General features: G+C 38.4%; 2 protein-coding genes across 3 annotated transcripts in view; one reads left to right on the forward strand and one right to left on the reverse strand.

Annotated features, from left to right (window-relative positions):
* Positions 1-8,968, forward strand: part of LOC138126412 (peroxisomal acyl-coenzyme A oxidase 3-like) — a 28,492-nt gene extending 19,524 nt beyond the window's left edge. Inside the window, exons 1-10 of one of the 2 annotated variants that reach the window (XM_069042189.1) lie at positions 5,077-5,226; positions 5,275-5,436; positions 5,569-5,724; positions 5,788-5,922; positions 6,658-6,842; positions 6,892-7,177; positions 7,228-7,350; positions 7,408-7,765; positions 8,196-8,635; positions 8,687-8,968. In XM_069042189.1, the coding sequence (XP_068898290.1) occupies positions 5,086-5,226; positions 5,275-5,436; positions 5,569-5,724; positions 5,788-5,922; positions 6,658-6,842; positions 6,892-7,177; positions 7,228-7,350; positions 7,408-7,765; positions 8,196-8,635; positions 8,687-8,809 (2,109 nt within the window). In that variant the 5' untranslated portion in view covers positions 5,077-5,085 and the 3' untranslated portion in view covers positions 8,810-8,968. Of the gene's footprint in view, positions 1-5,076; positions 5,227-5,274; positions 5,437-5,568; positions 5,923-6,657; positions 6,843-6,891; positions 7,178-7,227; positions 7,351-7,407; positions 7,766-8,195; positions 8,636-8,686 lie in introns of those variants that run through there. The other variant, XM_069042188.1, reaches the window with a different exon arrangement.
* LOC138126431 (uncharacterized) lies at positions 8,853-10,647 on the reverse strand. Its single transcript, XM_069042220.1, has 4 exons — positions 10,570-10,647; positions 10,081-10,526; positions 9,200-9,471; positions 8,853-9,153 (listed from the first exon to the last, which is right to left on the reverse strand). The coding sequence occupies exons 2-4, from the start codon at positions 10,129-10,131 to the stop codon at positions 9,132-9,134; spliced, it is 345 nt and encodes a 114-aa protein (XP_068898321.1). The 5' UTR covers positions 10,132-10,526; positions 10,570-10,647; the 3' UTR covers positions 8,853-9,131.
* Positions 10,648-11,577: the final 930 nt, after the last annotated feature.

The following is an 11,577-nucleotide window of genomic DNA, read 5'->3' on the forward strand; positions in this document are numbered from 1 at the left end:
CATCGCTGACTCTCATAACGACGTATTTTTTAATATCATACTTATTTGCATGAATTTGAAAAATTGTTTCTAAAGCTTGTTTGACACGATGCAAAATTTCGTAGTAAATTTGTTAGAAAATGAGAGAGACCCTCGACAGGACCAATGAACGATCAGGATCATAGTCTGTCTTTGTCAGATCCTGATCGTTCATTGGTCCTCTCTCATTTACTAGTAAATTTTCTCAAAAATTTAGTATCGTGTCAAACAAGCTTAAGGAGTTTAAAATAGAAGTTGTAATTCATTATTAGTAGTTTACATAACATAAATGCAAGCTAATCAATCATTATGCATATTCAAATACATAATTATTTATTCTGATAAGGTTTTCAAAACGGTGTTGCTATAGAACAATTAGTGATATGAAAAAACAATTCAGTTGGAATAAGTTGAATTTTTAAATAAAATTGTCGATTTCAAAGCGGTTATTATTGTAATCTGCCTATTTTTAACCTACATGAGGTTGGAAAATACGTCATTGCTGCTTGAAAAGGTTTGGAAAATCATCACTTGCATCTCTTGGTCGGAAAATGACATTTTTAACAATTCTCGAAAATATCAATGTCAAATACATATCGGTTCAACGTTTACAACAATTTTCATTATTGTTGTTGTCAGTCGAATAGAAACACAACTTCAAATTTCGAACCGAATAACGGCAATATATTTTGTTCAATTTGCCAAACATAATCTTAAAAAAATTTGAAAAAAAAACTATTCAATGCGTACTTGAAAATTTCTTTCCCAATAAAAACCCTGAGATCATACACAATTTAATAAAATAAAAAATAATCTCGAATCAAATTGGCTGACAGTTATTGATTGGAGTTTCGGAAATTTACGGTATTGGTTAAAAATAAATTAGGTTCTATTATCTTTACAAACTTTTTGTAATGTTTGTAATGTTAATTTTGTAATACAGGGTCATTATAAATTATTGTACCATCGTAGTTTGCGTTGAAAACCCACACAAATTTTGGATGTGCCGTCAGCCTCGCAACGTTGGACAGATTTCCACTACCGCCAGCAGCGCTACCTATCGGCGATACTAGTCTCACTCATGTTATGAAGCTTGCGGCACATTCAACTAAGCCACCAACGCCTACTACGATGGTACAATAATTTATAATGACCCTGAAGAATGCATTTGTCTTTGATATCCTATAATGTTTTATTGCCGTTATAACTTTTTATCAGCTCCGCCCACATAAATTGACCAATGACATCAAAGCCAGATTCAATCTGTATAATTTTTCATCACATTTGCCACATAAAAAACTTAAGGTTAGAATTTTGCTGTCAAGTCCACAATTATTGTTTTAGGTTTAAAAAAATAAAATCATTAAGACAATTCGAATGTCAGAACTGTTTTTTCTGTGTAAATCAGATCGTCTTAACAACCTATTTGATTGGTAACTAAGAAAACGTAATGGGCGGGGCAGATAAAATGTTACGTTGTCCTTAGTATAATTATTTATTCATTTATATCCTATTTAGACAATTCCTTTATATTAAGTTCATTAACATTGGATTTTCCTCGTCAAATTATTTAATTTTTTGGCAGTGTGATTTTTACTTTAATAATATTTTAACTATCGTATCAAAAACAAATTACTCCCTTGGATTTCGGAATATTCGTTACTAGGTTGCCATAAATTTGGTTAGGTTCAGGTTTCTGGTGACAAACAAAAGATGTAAGGCAGCAAATTTCTTGTAACGGTTGCAAATGGCTAATTTCTCGCTAACTAATAGATGTTATTTCGTTTCACAATCAGTTTTGGTTTCCGGTGGCATACGCATATTTAGTTGGACTTGCGCAAAGAATCTCTCAACTGATATTGATAGTAACCAACCTTGGGCATTCAAAATTACTTTTGAAAATTCTAGTTACACACATGAACATGAAACATGAAAAACGTAATTTCGACACGATTATATGTCGCTCGCCAATACTGGCTGATCAAGTCATGCGTACCTAGACTGTAGAGGTTGGGTCGGAATACAATAGGCATTTTTCAGTTCTTGGCTACATTTAATTAACGCAATTATCAAATTAGCTGTTAATAAAACCTTTTTTTCTTCTTTCCACCATGGTAAAAATAACGAAGAATAGGATAGGAATAGAATTTTATAAAAAAATCTGTGACTTTATTTCACACGTCAACCTAAACTAACATTAACATTCAAAATTAAAGACGTCAAAACGCTCTAACAGGATAATGTGAAAATTACTAGGAAAGGAGGAGCAGGTTTGCAATAATATGACAGGGAAAATCTAAAAAGAAAATCCAACGGTTCCAACGTGAATGAATTTTATGTACTATTCCGGCCAAAAAATTTCGTCCACCCTTTTCCTGTCGTTTAACAAAAATTGAAAATTTGAAATTTATTACTGCCACCCATAAAAACATAAAGTCGTATTCAATGACATCCGTGCTGTCAGTGTTATTTTTAATATGTTGGTGCAAATTGTACACAAATTCATAACTAGTATTCAGAATATAAGCAAATTCTAGTTAAAAAAAATGTCAAACTAGAAATTGAGGTTATGGTAAAAGAAAATTTATATTTCGTGAAACATCAACAACAAACAAGAACCCAATCTTCAACATGGTTAAACTAAGTAATCATCGGAATTCGAATCAGACTACATACATATTTTCTTTGATTTGCCGAAAATGATAAGTAGATAATAATTTGAATTTATCAATTTGCTGCGTCAAGGTAAATTGCCAAATTAGAAAATTCAAAATTACTAAATTGAAACAGCAGGAGCGCGTTCATAAAATATGGGCGAAGGTAGAGTGTGGGGAATATCACGTGACTGCAGTGTCACTCCGGCATTATGAACGGAATCGGGTAAACGCGTGTTTTTTGTTTTTGTAAATGTCAACATTGTCAACTCACATTTAATTGTCATTTATTTAACCATCTGCTTAAATGAAGATCAACAGATTAAAAATGCAATTTGACGAAAGAAAAAGAAAATTAATTGTTTCTGGGGCAATTTGTTCTGCAAAAAAACGTTTTTTCCTTGTAAATTTGTTATCACCGGATTCAATACAGGAAGGGGAAGAAGAGAATATAAGTGTGGTTGCACAAGGAATACCTTTAAGAATTGGATATGTCGAACGGATTGCACCGGGGTTAACCAACAGATAATTTCAAATGCACTGCAGTCAGCCATTCCAGTTTCGAAAATTTTGTCCCCATTATTGAAAACATAATTAAAAAATGTATAAAAACACCTTAGAACATATTTTTTTCACGCAGCCGCCGCTTCACTGCCGCCAGATATTTGACAGACGTCAAATCTGACGTATGGGTAATTTCTCCCGCACCGCTAGACATCGGTAACTGGGCACACTCCTTGTGTCACTCGAAACATTTGTGAACGATCTGGGGTAGTGTGATTATTCCCCCAATTTTAATTTGTGAACGGCGTTTGGGTGACCCAAGGGTAACCTTTATACCTACCCAGAGTATTTATGAACGCGCTCCAACAAGTGATGTCAACATACTGTCATATTGACAGCACGGATGTCATTGAAAACGACTATAGACACAATTTGATTGAGACATGTGAAGTGAGGTTATTAGTTTCTAAAGGCTGTTTTACAGCATACATGAGTGGAATGACAGTTATGGACGAAATTTTTTTGGCCGCAATTGTCTGTTAGAGTAAGGTCGGTCTGAGATATGACATTTGGTGGGGGAAATCTGCACGGATAAAATATTCCAATGGCGTGACAAAACCAGTCACAGTAGAGAATAGCGGTCACAGTTACAATCAGCTGATTGTTAAAAAACAACAAATGTTGAACACCCCTATTTTGCGAAGGATGGACTCGTCCGACTATTTTCCATCTATGCACACCCCCACCAAATGTCATATCTCAGCGCGGCCTTATCTTAGATAGATTTACAATAAATATTCCTACAATCCTGTATAGTGACCGACGACTATACAAGTCGGCACAACTGAAACGACAGTTTAATTTTGTCAAATTGATGCATAGATGCATATTTTATGCTGTAGAAAAATTTAAATTCAATATAATACCATGAAATGAAATATATTTGCTTAACAAAAAAATTTAGAATCCCTTAATACGATGTGTATTTATATGAATTCAAAAAAAAATAACATAAATCTCATTCTTCTCTGGATCAAAATTGAAGCCTTTCTGCATGTACTTTCGATATAAATTATTGTGTTGGTGGATCTTTGATATGTGAATAAGATCTACCTACGTTAAAACGATGATTTCAATTAAATATGTTTTTTACTTAATAAAAATGTTAGACTGTGATCTCAGGTAAAAAAAATTAGTCTAACTCAAAACATCCGTAAATTACTCGTGAAAAATACCAAATATGTATTATCAAATAATAAATACTTATTTATTAGGTAACAATTGACATTTCGAACTCGATTGTGGGTGGATTATGTTTAGGAAAAAAAAATACCTGATACAAACCTACCGCGTGAGTGAGTCGGCAATAAAACTATGGTGATTTTTTTGTGACCCTGTTGGCTAAATTTGTCACATAACCGGAAGTACAGAAAGGAAACACAGAACAATGATCTAGAAATTAACTAAAGGAAATGCTCGAAGTGCCCATTTTGCTCTAAACATAAATTAACTCTTCTTTTTAGGCTCTTGAACAGATTCACCAGCATGTTGAATTTAATTTGAAATGTCAAATATTACTTGTCAATGATGCGTCCGCCAGTGTCAAGCCGTCAACAACCGGAAGTTACTCCAGTTGTACCATTTAAAAATAAAATTCAGTATTACCAACGGAAACACTCTTTCTTGATCACCGGGATCAACCCGTATTTACAAACAGTAGCTAATCCCTTTTTAAAACAAAGCGATAAGAAATTATTATCATTCAACTATCAACAAACATTAAAACGAATTCGTTATTGTTTCCGTTTTAACGATCCGCAGTAAATGTTTGTGACGATAGTGAATCATTATCAATGTTAATTTAAAATATTTAAGTCAAAAAAAGGAACTATTGTTTTAGTTGATACCGATGCTAAAAATGGAGCCTCTAGACACCAGTTTTATCAAAGACCCATCCGCCGGTCCCCTGGATGACTACCGCAAACGTGCTACATTCGACTGGAAACAGATGAAGTTATTTTTCGAAGATCCCGACTTGCTAAGAGTCAAGGTGAGAATCAGCCTGTAAAAATAACCGTAACTAACGAATTTATTTCAGATGCACGTGTGGGAAACACTGGGGAACGATCCCACATTTCGGAGGCTTCCGGTAGAGCTGTCCGCCGAAGAGATGAAGAGAAGATCCGCTTTGCAGTTGCGGAAGTACTGTCAGTACAGTTTCATAACGCCCGAGATGGCGAAACTGCCGTACAAGAGAAAGGTAAGAGTGCCCGTCTAAACAACTAAATAAAGATTACAAAGATATTTGTTGGACTGTTTGATTCGGCAGAGATGTAGTCTGGTCCGTGTCCAAAAGAGTACTCACGTAATATTTTTAAATTACCATTTCCAGACTAGATACATGATGACAATTAATGAAGCTCTAGCGGTGACTTTCCCGGATGTTTCAGTGAAACATGCCGTCGGCATAGGACTGTTCAAAAACACTCTGACAACACTGGGTACAGAGAGACATCAGCACTTTCTGGACGCCGCTTGGAGCGGGAAGGTGAAACATTTTTTACCGGCCGTTGTACTTTTCAATACCTACTGTAGATTGTGGAATTCGCAGATTCTGGCGTGTTTGGCTTTAACCGAGGTGGCTCACGGGAGCAACACCAAGCAGATGCGCACCACCGCCACCTACGACAAGACCACTCAAGAGTTCGTCATCAACACTCCGGACTTCGAGGCGGCCAAGTGTTGGGTTAGTAGAGCGCCAGACACATTTAACTCCGTAGGCCATAGAATGCTAAAAGCTGGCCTGGTCATTCAAATTCGGCAAAATATCGCTCTTGCAAAACGACACTATTCAATTTTTTCCAGTTGTTAACATGGATGGATAGTCCATGTCACTTTCTGTATTTTACCAGATTTTAGAAACAATGTTTGTGGCCGTCTAGGTAGGTAAAAAACAATAGTTATTTGTATCAGAAGACCAGAAAATGTCATTTTGCAAGTGCAAGCACGGTTTAGGGGCAGAGGCGTCGGCCTCTACTGTTATACACAATGTACAATTTGCGATAAAGGATATAAAGGATACAAATTTGTCCAACATCAATATTTCACACTTAAAAAATAGTACAAAAACACTATGTGACATTGACATTTAGTGCCGCCAACCTAAAATCTTTCATTAAAAATTCCTGTTTCGATTTTCTTGCCAAGGAAGGGAAATGCCATTTTCGCTCATTTTTAATTTGTATCTATGACAGTTGTTGCCAACCACAACAAAATTCCCCAAATTTGAAAATTGTTCATTTTCACTTAAAAATGTGCTTCATGTGGGTGCTACAAACTGCTTCTTATAAGACTCGTATTATAGTCTACTATTCTTTTAAGTGTATTTCCAAATTTATATGGCCGCATCTGAATTTTTAGCATTTTTAGTCCCACGGAATCTTTTTTTCAATGACATTTTTAACGGCGAGATTTCCACTAGGTGGGCAACTTGGGCAAAACTTGCACGATAGCGCTGCTGTTCGCGCAGCTCTACACCAACGGCCAATGCTACGGTCTCCACGCGTTCGTGGTGCCGATCAGAGACCCCAAGACGCTGAAGCCCTATCCTGGACTGGTAGTGGGAGACATGGGGGAGAAGATCGGCCTGCACGGCATCGACAACGGGTTCGTTAGTTCGTAGTGGGTCAAGTCTTCTCTATCTCTCTGGTTGCAGGATTATCATGTTTAACAACTACAGAATACCGCGTGAAAATCTGCTGAACCGCACAGCCGACGTCACTCCCGATGGAGAGTACAAGAGCAGTTTTTCTGAGCCCGGAAAAATCCTAGGGGCCGCGTTGGAAAACCTGTCGACAGGACGAGTGGGCATCATGCAAGAATCTTCGAACAATCTGGTGTGCGCCGTCACGATAGCTGTCAGGTATGCCGCTCTTCGGAAGCAATTCGCTTCCAAACCTGACGAACCAGACGAGCTTCCCATCATTGAATACCAACTTCATGTAAGTCCCCTGCAAACTGATTTGTACAGTTGGTAATGGTCACGTTGCAGCAATGGCGTCTCTTCCCCTACGTTTCTGCTGCCGCGGTCTTGAAAATCTTCGTGATGGTCTTCACGGATGAGTACCTGTCGGCGGTGGAGAAGTCTACGTCGACCACACAAATCGAAGACTTTGTAAGACGACTAAAATTTTGTAAAAGTCTAGATTAGATTGTTGTGTTCGTTTTGCAGACGAGTGTCGTGGCAGAAATCCACGCTGTGGTGTCGAGCGCCAAGCCCCTGATCACTTGGACAGCGCGCGACGCCGTGCAAGAGTGCAGAGAGGCCTGCGGAGGACACGGCTTCTTGAAGTCTGCGCGTTTCGGGGATCTGCGAGGGGCGGTCGATCCCTGCGTCACTTACGAGGGGGACAACAACGTCTTGGGTCAGCAGGCCAGCAACTGGCTTCTAAGACAGTGGGAGAAGTTGTGCAAGTACGAGGAGGATCCGTGTTCGCCGCTGGGGACTTGCGCCTTCTTGAAACGCTACAAAGAGATACTGGAGACGAAGTTTACGGGGAGCGACGTTCAAGATTTGTTTAGTTTCGATTGTGAGTACCTGTTACGTTGTTGAGGGTGTTGGTTGGTAGAGTTGTTGTGAAGTTGGGATGATGTTAAGTGGCGGCGGCAGAAAAGAGGTAATACAGTAATACATAATAGAAATTTTCCAGTATGATAAAAACGTTTTAGATGTGGATTGTCAAACTCAAGGTCGCTTGAACTGTACGTCAATGAAAAATCTATCATAAATTCGAAATACCTTATAAACGGGTCTAGTTACTTTTCCTGATAGTGCCAACTTTACGACAACTCCCCAACCCACATCTATACCGTTCTGACCATAGAAAAAGTGATTCCTTTTTCGAGCAGTGCAGTCGTTATTAAAATATCGAGAAAACGTTCTCAAATCGTCGACAAAGCACCAGATTTGTCGTAACTTTTCTAAAAGCGATGAAACCAACTGTGAAAATTTTATTTCAGTCGTCCACTCGTGCTATCAATGGCTGATCACCTACTTAGTGCAAGAGACGTACAACAAACAGGAGTATTTAATGCAGAAGGGCAAATGCAAAACGGAAGCTAGGAACGAATCTCAGGTTTTCTTGGCTTCAGTGCTGACCAGAGTATTCGCGGAATACAACGCTTTTAAATTTTACTGCAAGGAAGTGGTCAAGACGGAAAGCAAAATCCAGGATGTTCTCAAACAACTGGGAATTCTCTACGGTTTGTCGAACATCGAGAAGCACTTGTCTTACTTCTACCAAGGCGGATTCACCAACACCCCGAGATTTTCTCATCTGGTCAAAGAAGGGGTCTTGCAAGTATGTCTCTCGATTAAAGACAATCTTTTGGCGATAATCGATGCGATGGCGCCACCTGACTACGTCGTGAACTCCGTGCTGGGAAAGTCTGACGGGAAGGTGAGTCGATGTGGACTCGAGCGAAGTCGTTTTGATCGTTTTTCGTTCCAGCTGTACGAGAATCTGCGAACGGCAATTTTCCATAACAACGGAAACGCGTCGCGGCCGGATTGGTGGCGCGAAATCATCGTGTCTGACGCCCCCGACTTCAACAAACCAAAGAGTAAATTGTGAAGCGCACGACAACAATAAGGCACGGGTATTTTAAGCAAACAAATACTTACAAGGTTTGGATTTGTTGTATAAAATTATTTTTATAATATTTTTAGATATTATATTATTGAGTTAACAAAATTTTTAAATAAAATTTAAAAAACGCTACGATTACACAAATCATGGTCTGTAGTGGGCGAGTTGCGTTTCATAATAAAACTTATGAAGAACCCTTTTGTCCGCCGGGAACTCCCTCTATTTTTCTGCGTTCGGCACGAAGTGGTTGTTAAAGAAGTGCGAGAAGTGCCGGCCGAGGTCTTTGTTCGAGTGCAAAGCGCCGACTTCAGTGGTCGGCACCAGCGCTTCTGTAAGTACGGCGTTAGAGAGTGCACGTGCCGAACGAATCCGTACCTGTGCGACGTAGCGGTAGGACCCGACTTTGAATGGAAAGTGACGCTGTGAGGCGCCTCGAGGCATTCGGTCGACGCCGAAACTCCCGAGCATCCCACGTTCCAGCTGTAGGTGACGCCCTTGTCGCCGTTGGGGCTGATCATCCTCACGGCAAAATTCAGGTCGGGGCTTCGCTGAGTAGCGGGTACGTCGAAGGGCGAGTCGACGTAGTGCTTCGCGAAGCCTTGGATCATGTGCAAGATGTTGCGCGCTTGTTCGGGGGCGCTGAACGTCTAAAAGCACATCAAAATGTCCAGCCGATTCGTAAAGCACGAGATAAGTTGCTTTTTTTTTGGTACGAATTCTTTTTTGTAAAATAACGCTTAGGAAATCATTTTTTACACATTTTTTTTCGCTTCGTTTTGGTATTGTAGATCTGTTTTGAGGTTATGTCAATAATTTCCAAAAGTCAAAAAATTCAGGTGTATAATCTTATACCAAAAGATAAGAAATAAAGACAATCCAAACAGCCTTAAGGCTCGTAAATCACGAGATAAATTACTGTTAAGGTTTTTTTTGTACGAATTCTTTTTTGTAAAATAACGCTTAGGGAATAATTTTTTCCACATTTTTTTAATTTGAAGGAAAGCTTGATACTGGAATTACATAGTCTATTTTTTCTAAAACAATTATCAATGTCAAAATTCCCTCAAAGGACAGACTGTACCACCCTCGTAAAACCTTTCGTTTCGTTTTTCTATTGTAGATCAGGTTTGAGGTTATGTCAATAATTTTCAAGTTTGAAAAAATTCAGATGTAAGTAAATCTTATACCAAAAAAACAGAAATAAAGGCGATCCAAAGAGCCTTAAGGCTTACCAAAGCTTGAATACAATAAAATACCTGAGTTGCTAAATAATCCTCCAGCGATTTGGTGTTTATTCTGTGTAACATGTACAGCTTAGCCAGATTGACCAACGCTGACAATGACAAATCTTGAGGACTGATTAGTTTCAACAGTTCAAGTATAGACCTAAGATGGGTGACCCTTCCGTTCGTCGACAATTCCAGATTGTTTGCAGTGCGTTTAACTACTTTGGCCGCAGTCGCCACCCGAAAAAAGACATTCCTTTGGTCCTAGTCCTTTATGGACAAGCCATCTTCTGCATAATATTCCCGTTGAAGGTATCTATGTAATATTTTTTCGTGCGCGGACCGTCATTTTCGCAAAACCGGAGCAAAAAGTGTGCAGGGAAATCGATCGGTTCGAAAAGCAGTCCCAGTCGGCGACCCACGCTCTCGTAAATGATTGCCAAAATGATCGGAAGTCCTTTTCTTGTCTCTAAAACCTGACAAAACAGCTCAACTGAATAAATCTTCGTTGGCTATTACTTTATTTATGAGCGAATTTTGTGACATGTGGCAGCCTCAGTGCTGTCACTAAACCCGAGCTCCATTCAAAAATCAAAAAACCACCAACGTCGCATTTTCCTCGATAATTACTATTGGCAACGCTGTTTAGTGTAAAATTTGGTGAGAATTGTAATTTTGACGTTAAGTGTTTATTAAATGTCTTGTTTTTCTGGGCATGTTTAAGTAAAAATAATAAGAATCAATAAATAAATGAAACGTGCTGCTAATAAAACAATATGAATGGCATTCAAAGCAATTGAATTTTATTTTGAATCAAATAAATGTCATAATTTATGGTTACCAACATAGTATGAAAAAATATCTACCTAGGGTTTTTTAAATTTTACCAACCTAAAGCAACAGGTGGTGGTTTTTTGAATGGACTTTACATAACTTCACGCATCGTCAAAATTAACTGTTGGCATTCTGGCACGGTCCATTGACTTCTGGTGAGATTTTCGTTCCTCCAGATTTTCTTCTGAGGCTTGAAAATTCTCCCGTAATGTCGGTCTCAGGTTGGCACCACTGTGCGACGAAGCAGAAGTGTTCTGTGGTTGTGGTCAAAATTCCGCCTCCGGGTTTCCGGGATAGTACCCACTCTGTATATCCCGGATTTAAGGCCAGCGTTGGATCCGGAATTAATAAAAGTAAAGTCCATTCATTTTGTATTGAACTTTTCAAGGTCAAATAATTTTATTTTTTGACTCTGTAATTATGTTTTGTAAATAATGACATGCAGGTAAACACCGTAAACGTTGAATTGAGCATTGCTAAATCACATTATGTTGGTTAGAAGCATGTCACTATTTACAAAACATAATTAGAGCCAAAATTTAAATTATTTGACCTTGAAAAGTTCAATACAAAATGAATGGACTTTAAGTACAGAACCAGATAACACCAAAACTATTAAAATAATCACGTTGGTAGCCCCAGATATAACCAGAAATCATTACCTACTGAAATTTATGGGAGCAGCAATCAAAT

Source organism: Tenebrio molitor, chromosome 3, assembly GCF_963966145.1.
Source record: "Tenebrio molitor chromosome 3, icTenMoli1.1, whole genome shotgun sequence".
NCBI classification, from domain to species: domain Eukaryota; kingdom Metazoa; phylum Arthropoda; class Insecta; order Coleoptera; family Tenebrionidae; genus Tenebrio; species Tenebrio molitor.